The 26,739-nt window shown below is 35.8% G+C and overlaps 1 protein-coding gene across 1 annotated transcript; it reads left to right on the top strand.

The window, feature by feature from the left end:
* Positions 1 to 603: 603 nt before the first annotated feature.
* On the top strand, positions 604 to 26,739 carry SH2D1B (SH2 domain containing 1B). Its single transcript, XM_079137081.1, has 3 exons — positions 604 to 897; positions 20,405 to 20,468; positions 21,401 to 26,739. The coding sequence occupies exons 1-3, from the start codon at positions 764 to 766 to the stop codon at positions 21,551 to 21,553; spliced, it is 351 nt and encodes a 116-aa protein (XP_078993207.1). The 5' UTR covers positions 604 to 763; the 3' UTR covers positions 21,554 to 26,739.

Raw genomic sequence — 26,739 nt, 5'->3', positions numbered from 1 at the left:
GTCTCCAAACCCAGTTCTAGCTTCTCTTCTTCCACCTGGAAAAAACATCCTTGTACAGTCTTGCATAACCAGATATTCCTCTCACCTGCTTCTTTGTTCATCATTGGTAGGAGCCTTTGCATGGAAAGTACTGTCTTTCGTCATGGTGTCCAATTGCTTTCTATGCCCTTTGATGTTTACATTTTTCATGTCATTTGACTTGTATAAGGACTCCTGTATTCAACTGGCCCATTATGACTGATCATATCAACTCTTTTAGCATCCAAATGCTTTTTGAACATCCATTTATGAGCTAAGCCAGCCTAATGAGAGGCAGCTTTGACTGAAGATAGGTACAAGCAAAATCAGTGGTGTACTCCCTGGAAAGAATACTAAAATCAAGAGAAGGTGAAAACTGATGATAGATGGTGATCTATAAGCTGTCACATGGTTAACAAGGAGTTTGTCTTTAACATTGCAACCCCAGCCATGACATCAGATTCCACTGTACTCAAATGTGCTCTCAGCTGCTTCTGTGACTAACATAGTCACCCATAGGCTGACGTGTTGGTCACCTCATCACCCACACTCTTCTCATTTCCTGAATCTTTTGGAGCTGACTGAGGTCCATAGAGCAACCCCATCTCATTGTCACTCCATTAGAGGAAGAAATATTTCCACAGGCCTCTTTAAGCCACCTGCTTCTCTTCCCTGTTCAAAGCCATCCCTTGACTTGGAGCTGAATTTCAGGTTAAAGGGCAGCTAAAACAGAAGAGGGTTCTTCATGGATCTACCTTACTACCACGGCCCTCTGACCAAGCGAGATTGCGAGATCTTGCTGCTCAAGGAAGGGGTGGATGGCAACTTTCTGCTAAGAGATAGCGAGTCTATGCCAGGAGTCCTGTGCCTCTGTGTCTCGTGAGTAGCCTTATTTTCAGCACATTTGAAACCTGGCCTTGGTTGCAGTAATGGCAGTTACATGGTACAGGAATTGTATTTCACTGTGTTGTAGCTCTCAAATGGCTAGAAGCTTGCAAGACAGGACAGAAGGGATGTGTCATTGCTCTTCTACCTGCTTTCCTCTCCCTGGTGTAAATACCACATGAACAGACTCTGTAGCAGAAAAAGTGGGGCTCATGTGGAAGGAAAAGGCTATAAAAAATACGAGAGGATAGAGAGAAGGTAGAAATGTTAGAAACATCCCCTCCTTCAAGTGGCCCCTTATAAAATTCCAATCTGAAAGATAGTATTTCTGCTGCAGCCTTTTTCAAACTTAAAATACGAACATTTCATATTCTGTTAGCTTGTAAAGGGCTTCACCATAAGTCATTTCTTTTAACTCTTCTTGTAGTCTATCAAGACAAGCAGAAGCAGTCAGCATGTTATAGGTAAGGTAAAGAAATGGAGACCCAGATTTCTCAAACCACTTGTTTGTATTAAAATTTACTTGGTATTTCCAGAGTCTATGCTAAGTATAAAATTCTAGGCCAGAATATCAGAGCTTTTTTGATGAAGGAAATTGTTTATGCTCAACTTAGAAAGCAATCTTGAACAGATATCAGTGGAGATCCCCTGACTTTATATATTTCCGTCTTTATAGAGAACACTAAACCCTTTATTCTACCTATTAAAATTTAAAATCCAATTATTTTCTGTTAAAGAGAAATTCTTCAATAACGCTTGTTAGAGCATGGTGGGAAAGACTTTATTCTGATGATTGTGATACATATAGGGACCACTGCAATTAGGGACTTGCAGCAGGGAGAGGGATTGAACTAAACTTTGAATACAGCATGGGAAAGTGAAAATGTATAACAAAGGAGTAGTCAGTGGATGGAAAATTGCTAAGAGAAAACTTCGGGGATAAGGAGAATTACAACTAAACTGACCTAAAAGGACTCTGGGGGAAGATAGGCCAGAGTGATCAGACATCAACTGGGATGTGGTGGAAGATGAAGAACCTGATCAGATATAAAGGCTGATCAAATATTGAAGAAAAGTGTTCTTGCCAAATGGACTTGGGAGTGTTCTTTGATAGCTGAATTTTATAAGGAAATACACAAGATGGGCCTAGTAGAAGGTTCAGAAGCCTGACTAAACTCTGGCCAGGCAAAGAATCTTCATCATTCTTTGTATAAGTTTTTGTGCTTCTTAGAACTTGAGAACTGTAAAGACAAAAGTGAAAGTGACTATAATTACAAATAGAATATGTAGGGATATATTTGCTTCTTTAAATGGTGTTGGAGATACAGACATGAGCCTGATAGCCCTAAGGTGTTCTCAGTTCACATTTTCAAGTGACAAGTGAGAATGTTTTTATGTACATTTTTAACCATTGCTAGTTTATGCTGTGGTTTATCCCTTAAGGGTTTGTGTGTTGGAAGTTTGGTCCCCAGTGTGGCAATGTTAAGAAGTTGTGGGACCTTTAAGAGATGGGTGAGAAATAAGACTATGAATCTACCCAGAGGTAATTACTGTTGAGCAGAGACATTTGTGCACATAGTGATGCAGGTTTCTTGACCAGTGATATGCCAGAACATAAAATATGGCCCAAGATTTCACTAATAAAAATTTTCCTCATAGTTACGATTACACAAATTGGAAAGGGTCTAAATGTCTCTAGGAGGGCATCTGTACCATCAGTGAAATGCTATCAGGCATTAACAAAATTGGGTACATCCATATATGTTATGAAACAAACCTCCAAGATCTATTGTTGAAAAGACAAGCTGCAAAATATGACTCCATCTGTGTAAAAAAAAAAAAAGATTATGTCAGCCACACACAGTGGTGCATGCTCATAATCCCAGTGACTTGGAAAGCTGAGGCAAGAGAATCACAAGTTCCAGGTCAGACTCAGCAAAATTTGGTGAGAGCGTCTCAAAATAGAAAGGTCTGGGATGTAGCTCAGTAGTAGAACATCCCTGGGTTCAATCCCAAGAATAGGAAAAAAATTATGTGTATAATGTGGTAACAGCTGGGGAATTTAGTAGTGAGTTGGGAGAAGAGTGTTGGATTCACCCTTTCGTTTATAACTTCTTTGTACTGTTTTCCTGTTGTACATATACATCTGTTTCTTTTGTCACTTTTTTTTGTTTAATTACAAAAACAAATTTTAATTGTTCATAAAAATGTAGTGAATCCTTACTCTCTACCCAAACATTGTGTTTCTAGGGAAATTCTAAAGAAATTCCAACAGTACTTGTTTTTTGTTTGTTTGTTTTGAATTGTTTTGTTTTTGTACTGGGGATTGAACCCAGAGGCACTTAACCACCAAGTCCTTTTTATTTTTTTATTTTGAGACTGTCTCACTAAGTAACTTAGGTTCTCACAAATTGCTAAGACTGACTTTGAAGTTGTGATCCTCCTGCCTCCGCCTCCTGAACTGCTGGGATTATAGGCATGTGCTATCATGTTTGGTGCAATTTTTTTAAGGCAGTCCAAAAAGTCTCAAATAAATAAAATAAGAATAAAGTAAAATTCCCAAAAAAGACCGTTTTATTTGAATTCAAGGACAGAATAGATGAGCAGGAAAATCTTCCTAGGTAGATTGGAGATGGGACTTAGAGTGGATGTGATTTGGTCACCATGGAAATGGGGTGGAATGCATTTTTAGGGAGGGGAGGAGGTAGAAACAGAGACCGGCTAGTTGAATACTTTTAAGCACATACGACTTACACAAGGTTCCTCAAAGGTAGTTTGAAAATCAGATTTTTGAAGAGTAGGTTGGGATGAGATCATGAAATTTAAAAAGATTGATTCTGCAATAAATGGGGAGGCATGTGCCAAGTGCCAAGTTTTAGGAATTTCAAAATGATACGAACAATGTACTGGATGATAAAAACAGTGATTGTCATGCCTTTGGATGGGAGACAGTGAGGAACTAGATAGACTGAGACAAGTGAAAATGGAAAACACAAGAAGAAGTTGCAAGAGATGTGCCAGACAGGACAAACCTTGACCAGTATCTCAGGGTCTGTGATCTGTACTGGAATTCTCTTTGAAATTGGCACTTATTCTTAACTTCTCTGTGGTATATATATCAGACCAGCTTCCATATTCATCTAAAGAAAAGGTCACTAAAACATGCTAAAGAAAACATAAATCAAATGGAAGAGCAAGAATAAATATTTGCTGGGTGCCTGCACAGGATAAGTTCCTACCCTCCTCTCTCTACCCATATCCCTGAAAGTCAGACAAAATTTCATGCACCCTCAGGTATAAGGTTCAAGTCAAATTGTCCCTTATCTACCTCATCATGGTCCCATGAAAGCTTATTATCACCCAGATCAGTAAGGACTACTCATTTTGGGTTGTTCAATAATTCTTTAAAGTCCTCCGTATGCCAGGCACTATGTTAGATCCTAACAGGGAAAATAAAGAAGTTAATAAACACTGATATGTATATGACATTTGTGATGATTGGACTATCATTAGGGCACTATGTGAGCTGAGAGCAAGGAGTGACTCATCTATCAAGACATTAGATACAGAAGTTGGAGGAGGAATGGAACCTTCATTTATTCACTCAACAAGCAAACACTGAACACCTGTTAGGCTCAAACTATGGTCATACTGGTAAAACAGTGATACATTCTAGAGGCAATGTTCATGGTTACATGAAGCTACATTCCAGTAAGAGGAGACAATTTGATGATGAAAACAAAACAAAAAAAAAATAGTATAACCAGGTTTGATGGCACACTCCTATAATCCCAGTGACTTGGGAGACTGAGGCAGGAGTATTGCAAGTTCAAGGCCTTTGGCATACAAACCATGTCCAAATCATAATAAAATTTGTGTAAGCAAATCTAAAATTACCATGTAACATAAATATTAGCCTGTTTGTCTATATAATTTTTCTATATAGAAAGAGTCACCATGTAGGTGTTGCCTATGAACAAACATTATGCTAAGCATGAAACATGCATTGTCTCCCTTGTCTTTTGCAAAGCTCTTTGAGATAGGTGACATGACTCCTGTTTTGTGAGGAAAGACACTAGAGCTTCTGATGCAGAAACCCGCTTGAGGTCAAAGTTTAACATGTTACTATCTGCTCTCCCTTTACTTATATCCCCAGCTCCACTGAAATATGTTCAAGGTGGTCACCTTGGGACCAAGCAGAGGACTTGAGGGCACAGATTGTGTAGAATCTTGTCATTCTGCTTGCTAGAAATGAGCGGCCCCTTCTCTTTTTAGAATGGCAATATGTCAACTTTCATACTTTCACAGACCTAAACAAGGATACTATAGTGACATTAAAAGCAAAGGAAGGAAGTCCTAGTGGTTAATATCACTGGCCAGAAAGCTATGTGGTAAGCATGGACAGGAAATGGTGTCTGATCTCATAACATGATAGAACATCTAGAAAGCCCCAACACATAAAACACCATCTGTGTTGTGTGACTTTGGAACTGGGTCTGCCTTTGCAATCAGTAGAGGCAAAATGTGGTAGTATTAGGAGATGGAGGGGATTCATCTGTGAATGTTAAATGGAGGAATGGAAATGGAGGAACTTTCTACAGCCATAGGAATATTGCAGGTAAGAAAGATTAGAGCCCTAACCTCCTGCCTGTCCTTACTCAGGAGGATGATGGCACTATCTTTCTGTTGCCCTGAGAAAGGTATTAAAAAGAAAGCAGAAATTATTTTATTCTCACCACCTAGAAATCACCATATTTTTACATTTCAGTACATATTTCTCCAGAGTTCTCTTTATGATATATAAGCAAATATGAATGCACAGCTGGGCACAGTGTTGCACACATGTAATCCCAGCAGCTCAGGAGGCTGAGGAAAGGGGATTACAAGTTCAAAGCCAGTCTCAACAACTTAGTGAGGCCCTAAGCAACTTAGTGAGACCTTGTCTCAAAACAAAAAAATAAAAATAAAAAGGGCTGAGACATGACAGTTTGCAACCCTTTTCAACATATTATACTTATTTTTGCATATCAGATAAAGTTGATACACATCATCCATTAATTACTGGTTATATTTTATTGGTTGATATGCCATAATTTAAACATAATCATACATTTAAGTTATTTTTAATATTTATTTTGCAATTTTCCAATGGATCAAGTGTAATGGGACAATTACCATTTTTGTACCTATACATATTTTTTGGGTACCAGGGATTGAACTCTGGGGCACTCGACCACTGAGCCACATCCCAAGTCCTTTTTTGTGTTTTATTTAGAGACAGAGTCTCAGAGTTGCTTAGCACCTTGCTTTTGCTGAAGCTGGCCTTGAACTCACAATCCTCCTGTCTCAGTGTCCTGAGCAGCTGGGATTACAGACATGTGCTACCGCACCCAGCCTATACTTAAAATTTTTAAAGTTTGCCCAACTGTCTTCTTAGGATAAAATCCTAGACATTTAAATTTTTTCACACACACTAACAAATTAGTACAACAAGATTGCATCAACATACACTCCAATCCAGAGTATCAAATGGCTAGAAGTCAAAAGTCCTAAAACATTAACCCAAAGTTAATAAATGTCAATGCTAAAACAGTTAACCCAAGTTAATAACAAGTGTCATGACCTGGAAACACGTAGTCCAAATAGTAGACATCATAGGGCATATTTGGTTCCATTTCCTTCAACTGATCTTTCAAATTTTGACCAAAATGAAGCTGAAAACATATTCAGGAACAAGTTTCCCCACAACACTGGCCACAGCATGAGACCAGGTGCTCATCTACAAACTGTTCATGATTGAGGAAGGGCACAGCACCACATGTAATGACCCAAAGTTAAAGAACATCACAATGAGTAAGTTGAAATATAGAGAACCTAGCCTTTCCAAAACTTCATTGAGAATTTAATGCTAAAGTTTTAAGTCATTTTTATAAGTCCTGTATTTCTCACATCTTACATGAGGTTGGAGATTTGCACAGGCTAACCAACAAACCAGGTTCCACTCTGTCACTTCAATCCTGGGGGTCAAGCCACCACATATTTATTGGGTACATGACAGCAAATATCAAAACCACTTTTTTTCTATCTAATGTCAAAAAACAATTACGAAAACAGAAAAGCATACAATTGAAATTAACTTAAATTTGGTTTATATTCTTACATAAAAATAAATTCATTTATCTGATTTTCTGTGGTAAGAATAATCTTTATATTTTTACTGAGATGTCATTGACATAAAATTAAAATGTATGATTTGATTGATTTTGACATATGAATAACACTTGAAACTATCACCACAACCAAAATAATGAACCAGAGATCTGTTACCTCCCAAACTTCCATTATACTCCTTAGCAATTCCAACTTACCACACTTCCTACCCATCCCAAGTCCCAAGCCACCATGATTTGATTTCTGGCACTAAAGATTAATATGTTTTTTTCTATAATTTAATATAAGTTAAACCATAAAGTATATAATATTTTCATCTGAATTCATCAGAATAATTATTTTGAGATTCATCCATGTAATTACATGTATGAATACTGCACTTTTTATTGTTGACTAGTATTCCATTTTGGAATATATCACAATTTCTTTTACTCATCCATGGTTATTACAACTAAAGTTGCTATGCATATTTGTGACTCAGTGTTTGTGTGAATATATGTTTTCATTTCTGTTAGATGAAAAAAATTAGGGTTGGAATGGCTAACAGTTATTTATTCTGTGTAATTTTGTCTTAAGAAATTACCAACTTGTTTCAAAGTGATTGTACTATTTCACCATTCCCACTGATATTATATGAGAGATCTGATTGCTTCACATCCTCATCAGCACTCAGAATGATCATCATATTAAGTGTGCAGTGATATCTCATGGATTTCATTTGCATTTCATTAATAACCAAAGATACTGAGTATATTTTTATATGTTTATTTTCCATTCACAGTTTCTTTGGTGACATATTTATTTAAATATTTTGAACATTTTTGGATTATTTACTTATAATTATTGAGTTTTGATAATTCTTTACATATTCTAAATGTAAGTCTTTTATGAGGTAAGTGATTCACAAGTATCTTCTAGTTTGTGACTTTTCTTGTCCTCTTAACAGTATAGAGATTCTTAATTTTATGAAACCCAATTTATAAATGTTTTCTTTTGTAGGCCATGCTTTTGAAGTTATATCTAGTAAATCCTTGCTTCACTTAATTTACAAAGACTTCATGTTTTTGTCTATACTTTTGTACCCTCAGTTTCACATCGGGTACAGTCAGGTTCAACTCTGTTTTCTAAGCTTTCCACTTTACACCATTGATCTTTATTCTGTCTTTATGTGAATTCCATATTACATTGGTTGCCATCCCTTTAAAAGTTTTGAAATCAGATAGTGTAAGTCCTCCAACTTTTTCAAGGTTATTTTGATTATACTAGGTCATTTGCTTTTTCATACATAATTTGCATTCAGCTTGTCAATGACCACCCAAAACAAACAAACAACAACAACAACAACAAAAGGCCTTGTAGTATTTAGATTTAGAGTCCATGAATCTATAGTTCAATCTGGGTAGAACTGACATCTTAACAATATTCTGATCCATAAACCCAGTTTATTTATTTATGTCTTCTTTAATTCCTCCTAAAAATATTTCATAATGGGTCCTACACATCTTTTGTCAAATATATCCCTAAGATTTCTTATGTTCATTATCATTTTAAATCAGTAATTTCACTACTTATTGAATGCAGAGAAATAGAAATGCAATTTCTATTTATTGGGCTTATATCCTGCATTAGTCTTTTTGGTAGAGTCTGTATGATTTTATACACACCATTTATTTCCTTTATTGAGCTGGTTGGAACTTCCAGAACAATTGAAGTGATGAGAATAAAAGTCCTTGTCATTTCCTAATCTTAGGATGAAATCATTGAGTCTTTCACTATTATGATTTTTGTACTTTGATTCATAGTAGAGTTAAGAAATGTGCTTTTGTTTTAAATAAGGAGTGACCACAGCAATTTGCTAAATGGTTTTCTGCATCAACTAAGATTAATATTTGTTCTTAGTCTATTGGTCAGTCAATAGTGATTGATTTTAAAATATTAAAAACAACCTTGCAGCCAAGCATGGTGGTGTATACCTGCAATCCCAGGGGCTGGGGAGACTGTGATAGAAGCATGACAAGTTCAAAGCCAGCCTCAGAAAAAGCAAGGTGCTAAGCAACTCAGTGAGACCCCATCTCTAAATAAAACACAAAAAAGGGCCGGGGATGTGACTCAGTGGTCAAATGCCCCTGAGTTCAATCCCTTTGACCCCCTCCCCCCATCATACACACACACAAAAAAAAAACCCTTGCAATTTAACTTGAGCTACCTGTTTGATTATGATATATTGTTGTCTTTTGGATATATCAATTGATTTGATTTATTAAAATTTTGATAAGAATTATTACATCTATTTAATAGGAAACATAGTCTGACCTTTTTTTTATGTCTATGTGTTTTGTTTTGTTTTGTTTTAATATCAGAGAAATACAGGCCTCATGAAATAAATTGAGAGGATTTCCTTTTGAATTTTCTGGAGGAGTTTGTGATTGTTGTTATTTCTTCCTTAAATGTTTAGCAACAGTAAAGGCATCTGGGTCTAGAATTTTCTTTGTGGGAAAGTTCTTAACTGCACATTACATTTCTTTAATAAATGTATGGCTATTCAGGATATTTTTTTCTTGGATGAACTTTGGGAGTTCGAATTTTTAAGTAATTTTTACATTTAATTAATGACATCAAATTTACTGAAGTAGAATTTCTCATATCTCCTCAATATTCTTTTAATAGTGGAATTGGCAGTGATTTTGCTTCTTTCATTCTTTTTCTTTGGGGGTGGTTACCCAGGATTGAACTGAGAGGCACTCAACCACTGAGTCACATCCCCAGCCCTTTTTGTATTTTATCTCTAAATAAAACAGGGTCTCACTGAGTTGCTGAGCACCTCGCTATTGCTGAGGCTGCCTTTGAACTGCCCCCATCCTTCTGTCTCAGCCTCACGAGCCATTTTGATTACAGGCATTCGCCACCACACACATCTTCTTTCATCTTGATATTGATAAATTGTGTCTTCTCTATTTCCTGATTAATCTAACAACCACTTTATCAATTTTATTTATCTTTACAACAGTTTTTGGCTTTATTTATTGTCCTTATTGGTTTTCTCATGTATTTTTTAATAAGTTCTGATTTTGTATTTATTTCCTTCTTATGCTAATTTTCTCTCTCCATGTTCAATTGGTTATTTAGAGAAGAGTTCTGAAATTTCTGACTGTAGTCATGGATTATCTATTTCTTGTGGTTCTATCAGTTTTACTTTGTGAATTTGGAAACAAATATTTAGGTACACAAACACTTAGGAATTATTAATCCTCTTGATTAATAATTAATCCCCCTTTTTGATGGGTTCTTTTCTTTATCCCTGGTTATATTATTTGCTCTGAAATCTACTTTGATTTTGCTAGTTTTAATTTTATTAAAGTCAATTTAATTTTTTTCATCATTTAACTTTTAATCTATTTGTGTCTTTTTATCAGATCTTTTGAGGTCCAGGTTATACTCTTGGGTCTTGGTTTTTTATTCCAATCTCACAACATCTTCATTTTAATTGGGATGCTTAAATCATTTCTATTTAGTGTGATTATTGACACAATTAGGTTTAAGTTTACAATCTTGGTATTTATTTTCTATTTTTCACTTCTGCTGTGTTTCCCCTTTCCTCTTTTTATGCCTACTTTTGGGTTGTTAGTTTTTATATTTCCAAATTATCTCTTTTGGGAGTTTGCTAGCTATAATTCTTTGCTTTTTAGTTACTTATTTAGTACTTATGCCATGAACTTATCACAGTTTATATTTAAGTAATCCTATTCCACTTCACCTATGGTAACATCCTTTTGTTTCTCCCACCTTCCACCCAAGCCCTCGTGATATTATTGTCATGCATTCCATTTCTATGTATTTATTAATCCTACAACACATTATTATTTTGATTTAAGTAAATAATTATCTTTTTTTTTGTGGTGCTGGAGATTGAACCCAGGGCCTTATACATTTGAGACAAGCACTCTACCAACTGAGCTATATCCTCAGTCCCAATAATTATCTTTTAAAGTAACTTATATGTAAGAAAATTTGTTTTCCTTTGCCCACATATTTGCCATTTTTGGCACTCTTCATTTCTTTGTATATATTGGAGTTTCTTAACTTTGGCACTATTGAAATTTTGGACTAGATAATTCTTTGTTGTGGGGAGTGCCCTGTGCATTGTAACATATTTAGAAGCATCTGGATAACAGTAGCTACCTTCCCTTCCAATTTGCAACAATCAAAAATGTCCCTGGACAACATCAAATGTTCACTTGGAAATAAAATCACTCATGGTAGAGAACCAATAAAACCAGAGAAAATAGAGGATTGGGGGAGGGAAATGTGAGATTTTGATTTATAATAACCGTTACATACATAGGTACATATATTTAGTCTTCATTCAGTTTCCAAGCACAGACTCCTACAATTCTTGGGATCTTTGTAGGGATAAGAGTCAGACACAAAGTATTTTTCATTTGCTAATACAATGACTGTTGACAGGCAATCCCTAGGTAGGCTTTGGTTGGGTGCTGGTGGCCAGAAGGACCAAGGCATGAATAGTCTCACCCCACCACCAACCTCCTGGGAAGAGAATGAGGAAAGGAGTTAAAGATTGAATCCATCACCAAAGACCAATGATTTAGTAAATCATGTGTAATAAGCTTCCATAAAGAAGCCATAAGACTAGGTTCAGGAAGCTTCCAAATAGCTGAATTCATGGAGGTAGCAAGCCCAGACTGCATGAAAACTCCATACCTCCAATCCCATTCCTCAACCCATGTATCTTTTTTACCCACTGTTCATTTGCATCTTTTGTAATATGCTAAAGCATTGTCCTGAGTTCTGTGATCCCTTCTGCTTAATTAATAAAACCCAAAGAGGGGATTATATAGCTTGTTGATCAGAAGTACAGGTCACAACCTGGAGGTGGAATCTGAAGCAGGGGGAAGTCTTGTGGGACTTGAACCTTCAACCTGTGGGGTCTGACACTATCTCCAGTTAGTATCACAACTAAATTAGAAAATGTCCAGCTGATATCCACTGCAGAATTGCTTGGTGTTTGGGGGACATAATCCACATATCTGCCATTAGAAATGTTATGTTGAAATGTATATGAAAGTACGATAAAAACCCTTGATATTTTTCCTCTGTTAAAAAAAAAAAAAATTCTAAGGAAAAATATGGTCCCAGTTTTTTATTTACTCTCAACCTGAAAGGTAAAGATTAACTCACTCCTGTTCTTCCTTTTTTCTGAATACTTAAATTTGAAAACACATGTAAACACATGCCCTGTATATTTTTAAAGAAAAAAAAAGTAGTACCAAAAGATAGAAAAAAGTCATCCATGTACCTACTACTTAAATAAGTTTTGTTCATATTTATAATATTTCCTTGTGGTCTTTGTTATCTCTCTTTTATTCATACTTGATATCAAACTCTATGTAAAATTTGGCATATGGTCTTTTTGTTTTGCTTAACATTGTCATGTCATGGCATTTTCCACTGCCATAAAAATTCTCTTGAGGCTGGGAGTGTAGCTTAGTAGAATAGCAGTTTCAAGGCCCTGGGTTTAATCCTTAACACTGAAAAAAAAATTATCATGAATATTATTTAATGTCTACATAAGAGCTGATATTATAAAAGTGCATGACTTACTTAACCATCTTATAATATTTTGGATAAATAAGTTATTTCTAATTTTTCACCATCATAGATGCCGATAATATTTTAACCTTTGTGTTTTACATTAGTATCCATATTTCTGATAACTTCCATAGAATAAATTATAGTTCAATATTTGGTCAAAGGGATGAAGACATTTTTATTCCTAATGTACATTTCTAAATTGCCTTTTAAAAGTTTGTATGAACGTATAATGTTGTCAGAAGTGCATGTGAAATAAAAGTAAAAACGAAAAACAGAATGAGTAAAAGGAGCAAAAAGGAGATGGGCGTCACTAGTGGTTTAAACAGTCTTCTCTGATCAGCTGAAATTTGAAAAGAAATGTGAGGGGCTGGGGAGATAGCTCAGTCAGTAGAGTGCTTGCCTTGTAAGCACCAAGGCCCTAGGTTCGATCCCCAGCACCAAAAAAAAAAAAAAGAAAAGAAAAGAAAAGAAAAGAAACGTGAATGAAATGAGGGAGCAAGTCAATGGCCTAGTTTTAGTTGGGGTTAAGAATGCCAATCAAAATATAATTTAAGGGATGGGAATATAGCTCAGTTGGTAAAGTGCTTGCCTCACATGCCCAAGGCCCTGGGTTTGATTCTCAGCACCACACACGCACACACACAAAATATCTATTATATATAATTTGATAAGAAATCATATTTTTACCAGTACCCTTTCCACTCAAAAACATTGTGCCTCCCTTTATTCAGTGAAGTGTCATGTCTCTTGGTAAGATTTCTTCATTTAGGCTTGGCACATTTCTTTTTAAGATCATTCAATGAAACTCAACAATTATTTACTGAATATGTGTTTTGAGTCAGGCAATGTGCTAGAATGAACAAAGCTGGCATCTTGCTTCTGGCCTTGTGGAGTGTTAGCTGTAAATAAGTAAAGGGATAATTAAAATTCAGTATGGTTAGTGGTAGGTTTGGATAGTACTAGATGATTTTTTTTTTTTTTTCAGAAGTCTTCTCTATTACCCCAATGGAGCACTCCATCCCAACACTTCAGCTGAAGCACTCAGTGCTCAGAATTAAAACTCAGCTGCCTGTACCACCAGCCCTCTGGCCAAACTTTGCATGGCAAAGATGGCACATGGGCTGGTCACTGTGGCATATGGATTGCCAGGGTGTCGATATTCTGTCTCAATTACCATAGCTTTATGAGAACACTTGAGACTTATTAAGACAGGAATATACCAAGTAAATCCCATCTACCAATCAACTCCTCTTCCTTCCCCATGAGAATCACCTCTTTCCCCATTCACCCTTCCCAACATAGGGGGTAAAAATAAGGGATACAAACTTTTAGACTATATTAGTATTAGGTCAGTTTCTTGAAACATTTCTCTACAATGTTTTAGATACATTTTTTTCTGAATATGCAAGGAAATAAAAACTTCACAAAAGACCACTACTAAAGAAAAACATAACTTTGCCCTCCAAATACTGACCTTCAAGAGTTTGATTATAAAATAAATAAATAGATACTTAGTAGTAAGCCCTTTTATCTGTTTAATTGTCTTGTTTTGGGATAAAAAAACAGAACAGTTGGTAGACTGTCTGGAATCTACTCATTTGATGATCAAGATTACTAAAAGCATAAGTACAAAATCTGTAACTGGCTTTCAACACAAAGATTTCAACTCCTATAAAAATTCAAAATGGTTACAAAGACCTTGAAGTTAAGATGGGATTATTTGAAGATGAGCAGGTCAAAGGAAAGTATTTGGGTACTTACCATTTCACAACTATGATAAACAGTGTTTTTCCAACAGCTGAAAACTGCACAAACAGAAACTCACTATGCAAAATGAGACCACTATTGTGCATTTCCTTCCTCCCTTCTCCCTCCCACTACCTGCTCTTTATTCCTCTTCTCTCCCTCTCTTCATCCATTCTTCTAGCCTTCCTTTTCTTTTAATGCAAATTGCACTTGAAATTTTTATTTTCTTTCAATTTTTTATGTTAATAAGAATTTATTGTTTTAAGGAGTTTTATATTTTGAATATCATCTTTTAATTAATTCAAGAACTTCATATTAGAAAAATGTCTATTTTTATTTATACATTTACTTGATTTTTTAATATTTGTGATCTTTTATATTTCAAATATATTAAGTATTTGGGTCTACCAACTTTTGCTTTTTAATAAATAATAAAATACTGACATCATCAGTTTTGTTCCAATATTGCCATCTCATAGAACAGACATTTGAACTCAAGTTATACACATTTCAATTTTACTTAAATTTTCCACATTGTTCTCATAGGCATTATACTAGTAGTACGTAAAACTTTCTATAGCTCCATGTCATAGCTAATATTTTACATTAGTAAATTCTTACATTACTGCCAATCTGCTATAAAATGATAACTAATTGTTTTCTAATTTGTATCCCCTTGATTGTAGTGTTTACTGGCATTTTCTTTGTTTTTTTATTGTGCATTGCTATTCTAATTATATACTGTTATATTTAATGAGAATCATTAGTGTTATATATAATAAGATCTAAACAATTATATTCTCCCAATTTTTAACTTTGTTAATAGTATATTTTGATAAACAGAAATTTTAATTCTTAAAAAGGAAATTCATTAGAGGGAAACATGTAAGGTGGATACCATCAAAGTATTTGTCATGAAATTGTTACAATGAACCTCATTATGCACATTAATATGTGCTAATAAAATTATGTTTAAAATGAATCAATCTTTTCTATGGCTTGTACATTTTCTGATTTAAAACTTTCTTAATTCAGGGCTATTAAGTTGTTCACATATTTATTTTTCTAAATTTTAATATTTTGCTTTTTTCATAGTTGAGTCTGCAATTAGAGTTTGAAGTGGGAATTCAGTTTTATCTGTTCCCATATGAAAATATTGCCATTTGACAAATAGTTCATCCCTGCCCACCAACCTGTTATTATGGATTGGTCACAATTCAAGTTTTCATACATGCATGGATGTGTTTCTCGATTACCCTATGCCACTATTATCTTTTTCTGCCTTAAAACTAGTTTCTCACTATTTTAATTATAGCTTACAAAAAAAAAAAAAAAAAAGAAAGAAAGAAAGAAAAAGATTTGTTAACACAGGAAGCCCCCCTGATATACTCCAATCTTATTCTTTTCCCAAATTGACATGACTATTCTAAGTCTAGTGAGATGTTTGTACAGAGAAGGGACATGATCTGACTCATATTTTTTTTTTAAAAAAATCACCCATGCTGTTATATAAAGAATAATAATTAACAATGTCAGAAAGAGGAAAGAATTGCTAAAACTATGTCCTTAAATAGATGCAAGGAATAGGTTTTCAGTGTAAATAGGAGGGATTAACTTTCAGAGAGACATGCAAAATTCATCTATAGTAAAAATGGCAGAGTGTATGAATGCAGATGTTAACAGGTATGATGGTACAAGTCTGGGAATTCTCTACTTACTGCAATCTTTTCAGTGACTATCAAGTAAGAGTGAGAATGGTGATTTCATTCCTAGTCTTTCCCAGCTCTCCCATTCCTTGGTATTTATCCAAAAGAACTAAAATCAGCATGCTATGGTGATACAGGCACAGCAGTGTTTATAGCAGTGCAATTCGCATTAGTCAAGCCATGGAACCAGCCCAGGTGCCCATCAACAGATGAATGGGTAAAGAAAATGTGGTATTTATACATGATGACGTTTTATTCAGTCATAAATAAAAATGAAATTATGTCATTTGCTGGTAAATGAATGGAAACATCATGCTAAGTGAACATCATGCTAAGTGAAATAAGCCAGACTCAGAAAATCAAGGGTTGAATGTTTTCTTTCATATGAAGAAACTAGAGAAAAATAAGGGAAAAAAGAGAGGGAAATCCCATGAAAATAGAAGGGAGATCAGAGGAGTAGAGGAAGGTGATTGAGGGGAAAGGAGGAAGAATGGGTAAAGGGAAGAACTGTGAAATAAAATTGATCAAATTATGCTATGTACAATATAAATATGCCACAGTAAATTCTGCCTTTATGTGTATCTATAAAGCACTAATTTTAAAAATAATAAATAGAAGGAAGACCAGTAGAGTGGAGAAAGAAGAACAGGAGGAGAGAGTAGGGGAGAGAAATAGGAAGTACTGGGGAGTAAAATGAAGAAAATTATATTCCATGCACATAAGAGTATGTCACAATGAACCCCAATATTATATAGTATAATGTACTAATAAAAACATTAAAAATATTAATAGTAATATAACAGGTAAGAGTGAGGATGGGAAAGCAGATGGTAGGGATTTATGGAGGCAAGAAAAGGTATAGAATCATTTTTCAGGAGAACAAGAAAGCAAATGATTCCCTGGAAGCATCAAGAGCCTAGGTAAGGGCTTCATGAATTTAAAGTAAAACTAGTCTACCTGGCTCCATGTCCTCAGCTCATTTATATACAAGTTGGAATTTAATTAATGTTCTTGTTTTGCTAGTTCAGTAGAAGAGTTGAAGGTAAAATGCTCCTGGAATTATGAAGTGGTTATGCCCCAACAAACCTATATGTTGAAAATGTCATCAAGGGCTGGTGTTGTGGCTCAGTAGTAGAGCGCTTGCCTAGCATGTGTGAGGCACTGGATTCGATTCTGAGCACCACCTAAAAAAAAAAAAAACAACAAAAAAACAAAGATATCATGTCCATCTACAACTAAAAATATTTTTTAAAAAGTCATCAAATATCATCACCATCTCAAAATTTCTAATAATTTCTTTGTTAACAAGGAGCCCTTTATTTCATTTTGCCCTGGGCCCTGCAAATTATGTAACCAGAGTGGTTATGAACATGGAAGTAATTGGCTGAGTAGGTAGAGAACAAGATCTTTGGAAGAGAGAAGACCAAAGACTGAGAAATTGGGGTGTTGAACCCTCTATGTATGAATTGAAATTGCCAAGAGTTAGATAAGAATAATAATGGACACAGTGACATTGAGCTAGGGGCTAAAACTAGGGACCAACAGATGAAGGTGATACTAGTACTAGGTGAAATAATCTAGTGACATGAAACTCAAAGCTGTGAATTCAGAGAAGGAAGTTGCACTGAAGAACCCTGAGAGCAAGAATACTTGCTCCAGGCCCCATAGCGAGAAGGAGGTAGGAGGAAGAAGTAGCCTCTTAGGGGAACAGGGGAAGTAGTGCCTGGGGTGAAAGGGACAGCAGATTCCTTTGAGAGCAAGAAGGTGATGGGAGAGGGAGTGATATAATTAAAAAGTTTGAAGATATAGAGGATTTTGATGAAGGTGAACCTTGAATTCCAGGGAACATAATGGAAAGATTTCAGGAGAGGGAGAAGGAAACATACAAAGGCTTTAGAGTCTGGTGGGATTAGAATGCAGAAGATAAGTATGGCCTGCCAGACTGGGCAGTTTTTGTAATAACTGACAAACAAGGAAAGAAGACATGATGAAATTAGCTTTACAAATTCATCAGGGAAAGAGTGGAGGCATGGTGAGTGGCATGGTGATGGGGAAAGGGGCTTCCATGTTACTATCTGTGGCGGGGGAGAAGGGATGGCAGGGTGCTGATAGAAAACCTAGGGGAACCATGGTCTTTTTTACAAATATTTCATATAAATACATGCTGAAAAACAAATGTTTCTTTAAAAAGTTTTATAAAAGGCACTTATAAAAATAACTAGAACAGGAGCATTAAAAATAAATTTTTATGTTTATGCCATCATACCATAGTCATATGTTTTCAGTCTACCCCTGCTGCTGTAACAAAACACTTTAGACTGGATAATTTATAAATAATAGAAATGTGTTTCTTACAGTTCTGGAGACTGAGAAGTCCAAGCTCAAGGCACCAGGGAGTTTGGTGTCTGATAAGGATGAGTTTTCTTCTTCCAAAATGGCATCTTGTCGTTTGGAGAAGACAAACACCATGTCCTCCCATGGCAGAAAGGACAAAAGAGACAGGCAGCTCTCTGAAGCCTTTTTAATAAGAATATTAATGATATTAATGTTCTTATTAAAGGACAGTCATCCAGAATTAATCATTTTCCCAAAGTTTCCAACTCTCAATACCACCACAGTGGGGATTAGGTTTCTACTTGAACTAGTGGGGGCTGGAGGCGTAACTCAAAGTATTTGCCTAGCATGTATGAGGCCCTGGGTTCCATCCCCAGAACCACAAAAAATAAATAAATAAAAGAAACCTATATGAATTTTGGGACACAAATATTAGAATACTATATAAATCTTGTCATACATATATCATGTATGTATAATCATATAAAATACATACTAACCTCATTGCTCTGTAATCTCATAGTGTATTTTGGTAACCATTCCAAAATAAACAAATAGGTATCCCAAGCTCAATATATTAATTTCTTATAAAACATCAATGTAATGTGGCTTGCAATTCCTTTAGAATAGTTTGCAAAAAATAAAATAAATAAGACCATATTTGAGCAATATCTGTCTTTGTAGCTTGGCTTTTAATCTAATTAACATAGAGCTCCCATGTGTTTTATTTTTTCATGGTCCTCTAGTGAGGATTACCTTAGATAATTTAATAATGCGATTAAAATAAATACATTTAAGAATTTAGTATAGGTTATATGATAGCAAGCTTCCAAAACAACAAGCAAACAAAAAACTATGACATTAACCAAATGCAATGTACAGACTTTATGTAGATCCCAATTTGAACAATATTTCTTTGGAAAATCATTTTCGAGACCTCTTCTCAGACTGGAATACTTTAATTTATCATACATGGACAGTCATATAAACTTTTTGGTTTTATACCACACTTGTCATGTGATTTAGGAATACCTACTGGTTTATTTTGGCCTCAGGATTCTCCCCCTCCCCTGAAAAGGATCAGGATTTGAAATCAATTATCAAAAACTCCAGACAATTAGTGATGAATTATATATATAGTGTGATACTTGTGCCTTAAAACTGGAAGTAGATACCTGACTTACCAATTCAGTCAAAAGATGAGTCATTTAATTCTTTGGCACAGGTGCAAGGGCAGTAGGGGACAGGGGCATCAGAAAGTTTGAGCCTCATTCAATGTCTTTGATTCTAATTTTTTTTTACATTGTAATGTTTCTGTGAAATCAGAACATGTCCAATAGCTGATAGGAACATTTAATGTGGTCTTCTCCAGGAAAGCCATTATAAAATTAATAACATGCCTTATAATTGATGACATCTTAGAATTGGAGAAATATGGAATTCTATTTCTTGATGGGAAAATTGCTAAAATGGGTCTGTTATCTGCATTATGATTAGATGATTAGCCAATGACTCCTATTCCAAAGAGAAACAAGAGCACAGTACATTACTTGCTTGGACAAAAATCCCCAACATTCTGTAATGCAGCTGATGACAAGTCATTGATAAACAGAATGGCCCTAGCTCAATGGTGTTTTGTATGTTATATCAACCTAGAGCTAGGTGAAAGAGCTAGGGTGAAGCACCAAGACCACTGGAGCCATAAATTTTCTCTTCTTATTCTCTGCTGGAGTCTAGACTTCCATCCTAACAATAAAACTCCCCATTTCAAAGCCCTCATTTCTTTCAAATTCCCTCAGTTGAGAAAGTATGATATTTACCAGTTTCTTTTAGGATCCATGACTGACAAAAGCATTGCATATAAAATCTAGTGAGAGATGTTACATGGGTTTGTATATAAGAACATTATGATTCACACAGTCATCTTTTCACAGGTTTAAAAATTTTGTCTATACATACCGAATCTTCAGAGAGAGACATGGGAATTACAAAATACAGGTGAGAACATGTAAGGACTCCTGCAGAACAAAGCAAACGCTGACAAAGGAAAGCCTGAGACCACCTCTTGAACCCAAGATGTGATCATCTGAAGGCATTCTAAGAGGAGAGGAAAGCATGGTCCTCAGAGGCCTGCTGTGGATGATGGGTTGAAGGGACTGTATTGCAGGCACCTCATGTAGAGAACCTCAGTGTCAGCTACATCTCTATAATAATGCTGCATGTCAGAAAACCTGATCACCACCCTTCTTTGTACCCTAACAAGGTGGCCTTATGAGAACCACAGTGGTGATCAAGATTTCTAAATACACAAGAGCAGAGGAAGCAAATTCTTTTTATTTTTAAATTCAGAATATAGTATTTGGATTATAGTTGGCAAACAGGAAACAACTATTCACAATTTTACTGAGTCAAGTTGACTGTTTTCAATTTAAAACTTTTTTTGGTCTTATTTTGGTCTTATTTTCCTCACATGGAGATTCTGAATTCATCATGTAAATTACATGTTTTGCATTTCCCATCAGAAGTCCACCTCAGTTAGTTCCCTTGCAAAGCTTGCCAGCAGGGCACAAAGTCTGAAATAAGCTCTTAGAGCAGTCCCCTTTACAGTGTATCTACAAGAACTGCCCCAAACAAACTTGCCAAGGATTGGACTGACTTGATGCTGCAGTGTGAGCTGGAGATCCTTGATTTTAAGTCCTCTTTATTCAGAGTAGCTCAAGTCAGAGGTTGGACTTAGAGTTTTTGTGAACTGCAATTGGTGTGAGCTCTTATACATGAGCTGCTGGCTGGCCTCGTTTTCAGTTTGTCAAATCTCAGAAGCAACCTTGAAAACTGCTTTTTCAGTAAGTTTCACAACTCACACACAATTGCAGATTATGAGTGACTTCCTTTCTTGTTTTTTTGTTTGTTTGTTTGTTTGTTTTTTGCAGACTTTGGAAGGTACTCCAAAACAGATCTTTCCAAACCTAAAGGAATTGATCTCCAAATTTGAGAAACCAAATCAAGGTCTGGTGGTTCACCTTTCAAACCCAATAAAGAGAACCAGTCCCAACTTGAGATGGAGAAGATTGCAAGTTGACTGAATGGTATTTATGGTAAAATCTTTCCTGTGGATCAGAAAGGAATCTTCAACCTATTTCCACCAATGTCCTACTTTGTGAAATCAATACAAATAGATGCCCTTTCCTATGACATTATCTCTGAAAAGCTTCATTCTATTAAGTACAGTTTCAATTTTATTGGAAAATAATGTCTTCCAACCCCTGTAAGTGGTAGACAGCTTGGCTTGGGGAACCAAAATAGCAAGAGAGGGTACTGGGCTGGCTTTGAATTCATTCTGTGACCTTGTGGAATCTGCTCAAGTTTGTGAATAAATGAACACATGGACAGATTTTCAAATAAGAAAATTACCTCAACTCTCTCCTCCAGACTTATTCTCTTACATTTTGCTCAATATTTGATAAGCATCCATTTATAAAGGGATAGCTGACAAATTATTTCAGATACATCCCTAAAGATATGAAACCATGAAGATAAATTTGAGGACAGACAACCTATGCTGAGAAACCTTAAATCATGTCACTAGCAGTTGGTCTTGCTTACCCTCACCCTTAAGATTTGCTCTCAACATAATCTAGTACCTGTCAGTTGCAATGTAGTTTGAATTTGATTTCTAGAAACATTTGTGGTTTAATCCTGATCTTTTATGGTTACATGTATGACTACATTCTCAATGGAAAGTTGTATAGTTGTATAGTTGTATAGTTGCCAGTGGGCAGGTGATGGTGGTATCAGATATGCTAACCAGGGAAGATAGAGGACAGAGAGTTCTTGGGTCACAAATCCCAAGAAGAAAAAAAATCCCTCAAAAATATTCCCCAAGAGCTGGGCAAGATTCTCCCCACCAGTTCTCCATGCTCAGTTAATACTGGCTGAGTGAGCTCCCAAATACTTAGCTACAGAAAGGGAAATATCTCCAATTGACCTTCCTCTTCCCCTTGCCTTTGCCTCCTTACAGCAAGCTTCAGATGTTCTTACTCTGATGAAGCTACTGATTTTCCATGGTGAATGCAGATATTTGGTGTTGGAAACTCTAAAACTTGGTTTATAAAGGAACCCCCTATTTTGCCAGGAAAACTGTGTGGTCCCCCAGCCTTTGAAGATGTCACTTTGATGACATCAAGATTGCTCTGTGTCATGAACATCGAAGGGAGGTCAGTAGAGTTAGAAGAAAGGGACCAGGTGAGGAGGAATGGGAGGGGACTGCTATTGGCCAAATTATATTGTATGTTATGTACAACAACAATAAAACAATAAAAATAAAAAAAAATATGGAAAAAGTTAAAAAATACCCATCAATCCTAGGATCATTTACTAAAAAGTTCATCTTAAAAAAAGAAAAAGATTGTTCCTTGCCTGGTCTTCTTTCCCTTGTGTTGGTTAATGTATTTTCTGGATGTGGAGTCTCATGGATAGTCCTTTGCTTTTCCCCCCAGAGAACAATGACTATGTGTCTGTCTTGCCTTGAAGATAAAACTTGAAGATAAGGACAAAGCAAGTTAAAGAAGAGATGGGTCAACAGTTCTCACGGATGGTGACTGCTTCACCTGCAAGTGTAGTCTGGAATGACAAATTTTAATGAGCAATTCAAAGTCTCCCAGTCTCAGTAATGGAAGATCTTCTGTCTACCAGTCTCAGAGAAATCACTCCTCATGTCCCTGCCTCTAAGACATACACCACCAGAAGCCTTAAAGCCTCTTTTCACTTCTTACTCTTATTTCTTGGAATGGGATGCCTGAACCTATTCTCTCTGACTTCTTCAAGGAACTACATCACAGCTGATACCTTCTTTCTGTCAGCTTTATACAGAGGAAAGAGCACTTGGCAATGAGTTCAGAACTCTGAGTTTCAGTCCTGTGACTGTGACTGTGGATAACTCATAGTCTCTTTGTTTATAAAACAAGTGGTTGGGGGTAGTTGGTGGTAAAACACACCGGCCTAATCTCTCCGAGGAGCCTGGTTGTGTCCAGTGGAGTTAGAGAATCCAGAAGTGCTGGAAATGTGTACAGTTCAGTAAGGGATCAGAGTCTCATCCTCCCCAAACAGTCAACACATTCTCTGTACTTGCCTTACTGATCTTTGTAAGATTTATATTTTCTTTTTTATCCAAGTTAAACCTGTAATACAACACAAACATGTTTACTGTAACCTAAATTTCACAAGTATAATGGAACTATCTGAAGTTAGGAAACCATGCGGTCAGAATGGAGCCATTTTTGAATTCTCTAACAGGTATCCAATCACAATTATAGCCCTTTTCCATGCCCCCCTCCCCAGAATTTTAAATTAGCTAATCATGTAGAATATACCCCTGAACTCTTCCTTTCAGAGTGAAGGGCAGTGCTTCATTCAGGATAGAAGCAGGCAGACTGCCTGCCCAGGTATCCTGCTCACTGGATTCCCTCTGGGAGCACACCTTTTTGCAGAGAACTTTGTTTTTTGTGTTGCCTTCCCACTTCCAAGCATGCGTTGATATCTTGCAGCACCCTGATCATTCTAACAGTCTTAGTCGTGTCAAGGGCCTTGACCCAACCATGCACCCTTCTTCTTCAGCCTGGGCTGTTCTTCCTCTGTCTCTTCTCCTTCTTTCTCATATTGGCCTTCCTGTCAAACATGGCCTTAACACACTTTCTTCCTGCTTGTGCCTAATTCCTCTTATGCATCAATCACTTCAGCAACATAGATATGACTCTGTCTTGTGATATATGTGGATATTTTAAAGATATTCTCCTATGCGTGATTTCTCTCCCCACCTAGGTTCTAAGCCCCATGCTTGGGTCTCCCTTTGATCCTCCACAGTGTGTAAAAATATTTGCTTTACAGAGCTGTGTCCCATTCGTAGACATTATTGACTAGAAGTATATTTCTGAAGAGATAACCGAATCGATTATAAGGCCTCTTGAATTTTTCTGCTAGTTCAAAATGTTAGTTAGAATCTTGTTAGTTTGGAATGTACCAAGTTCAGTGCCCATCCTTAAACCACAATGGTTTAATTTCAGCCCCCTGACCTTCCTTTCAAAGTTATTAGAAAGAGGAACTCTAGATTTTAGATGACATGAACAGACATTTGACTGGAGTCACAGAATGTGAATTCTTGGGTCACAGCAATCCAAGGTTATGACCAAATACAGAAGTGAAATGCAGCCAATCAGAAGGGAGCCAATTTCTTCTGGTTGGTTCAGTAAAGCCATCAGAAGCAAGTCTGCTTCCTGTGATTCAGTTCTAGAACTTTGATTCTTTCTTAATGGTACTAAGAAGCATGTTCCAGTTTCCAGCAACTACAATAATCCTTGGCAAAGAAAATAGATTCAATGAATAATTCTCAAATAAATGAATGAATAAATCAGTATAAAACTGTGGTCACTTATTTTGGATAGTAGGTATTTGCTTGAACTTTATACATTTCAAAATTCAGTAGATGGGGACTACTTCCAAGATCTTTAAATTATAACTCTCTTAGAAGCAATTTCATTTTTGTCAAGCACCCATGCATAGCATCTTGCATGATGCTTGGTGAGTTTTCAGTACATTTCTCAAATAAGTAAGAACATTTAATAGCTGATGTGAATGTCACACTATGAATCCCTGACATTTTTTAGAAGATCCTGAACAGGTCACAGGAAGAACAATTTAAAAATATGGGTATGTGGGATTGGAAGAGGAAAGCCAAACTATCAACGTTTATTTCAAGTGTTCAAAGTGCTGCTCTGAAAGATATTGCAGGCTCACTGGGTACAATGACAGGCCAAAGAACTTGGACCACCGGTTGGGTGTTTATAGGAGGACAGTTTTAGTCAAATATAAGAACACTGAACCCACTAGAGCTATCCTACATCCTAACAGTCTGACCAGTATTATGATTCAATTAGACAGTGATATATTCCAAGGAAGTAGAAGCATTGATTTCTGTCCTGAAAAGAAATTGGACTGCCTGAATGCTAAGGTAACTTCCAAATCAGGGACAATCAAATTTTACTCTCTTCTTTAATAACTATAGTGGGTATCTATCTATCTCTTTCTTTTTTTATTTCAGTATGGAGAATTGAGTTTAGCACATTCTTTAATTCTTAATTCACAACCACCATCAGTTTATATAAGAACTCTCTTTTGTTTTATTGCATTTTTCTTTCCTTCACCCTAATTCCCATTCCAAGATCCCCACCTCTGGAACCAACTCTATAATTTTGATATAAGACCTTGGACATGGATTACCATTGCAGACTATAAAGTATTGGCTATGAACACCTACATTTAGCATTTATGTACATGATATGGTGATATTGCTCTAAATCTGTTATTCCTTTTTTTTTTTTTATGCACCACTGATCCTATTCCATATTGTTGAGTATCTTAATTCAGTACCTCTAACTGATACTTGATTTTCCACAGTGTGCATTTGGCCATTATAAACATGCTACATCCACTTATATGGGTCAGAAGTTTTGCTGTTTACTGGAGTTGCAAATTTTCACCATAGAATCTTATATATTCTGTTAAATTAATTTCTAATTATTTTTAGTTGTTATAAATTATATCTTACGTTTTATTGTCTTTCTAATCATCTATGGTAGCAGCAAAATATTTACTTTCCCATTTACTACTGGTTTACTTATTGATTCTATTGGGCTTTCAATATAAATGATTTTTGTCAGCTGTAAATATTATTTTGGTCTTTTCAATACTTATGCTTCTTATTTATTTTTCATGTTTACCTCAGTGGCTAAGGGCCTCTAATATACATTAAACAGTAGTCATGATAGTGGGCATTTTTGTGTTGTTTCCAGTCCTATAGAGAAGGCTTAGAAATTATTTCCATTTAAGCCTGAGGTTTTTTTTTTTTTTAATTCTTTTTAGTTGTTGATGGACCTTTATTTTATTCATTTATTAATATGCGGTGCTGAGAATCGAACCAGTGCCTTATACATGTGAGGGCAAGTGTTCTACCACTGAGCCACAACCCCAGCCCTGCTGTAGGTTTTTAGTAAATAAACTTATGAAGGTTATTTTAGAATTTTTATCTAAAATGTTTTGAAATTTATTTTGATTTTTCTGCATCTATTGAGATAGTCACTTCCTTCTATCTTCACTGCATTATAGAAGTAAGCTACTGAAATTAATACAGTTGTTAGTATCATACCTTCCTAATATTGTTTACCTTAATCAAATTGTATTATTTTTAATAAAGTATTAGATTCAATAAACATTTAAG

Source organism: Sciurus vulgaris (genome assembly GCF_902686455.1).
Source record: "Sciurus vulgaris genome assembly, chromosome: 1".
Lineage (NCBI taxonomy): Eukaryota > Metazoa > Chordata > Mammalia > Rodentia > Sciuridae > Sciurus > Sciurus vulgaris.
This window is presented reverse-complemented; position numbering and strand designations above follow the sequence as displayed.

Excerpts from the sequence above, each read along its gene's own strand:
- SH2D1B (XM_079137081.1), top strand. The coding sequence starts at position 764 with ATGGATCTACCTTACTACCACGGCCCTCTGACCAAGCGAGATTGCGAG. Across the intron at positions 898-20,404 it reads GTCCTGTGCCTCTGTGTCTC|GTTTAAAAATTTTGTCTATA; the intron begins GTGAGTAGCCTT and ends ATCTTTTCACAG. Across the intron at positions 20,469-21,400 it reads ATGGGAATTACAAAATACAG|ACTTTGGAAGGTACTCCAAA; the intron begins GTGAGAACATGT and ends TGTTTTTTGCAG.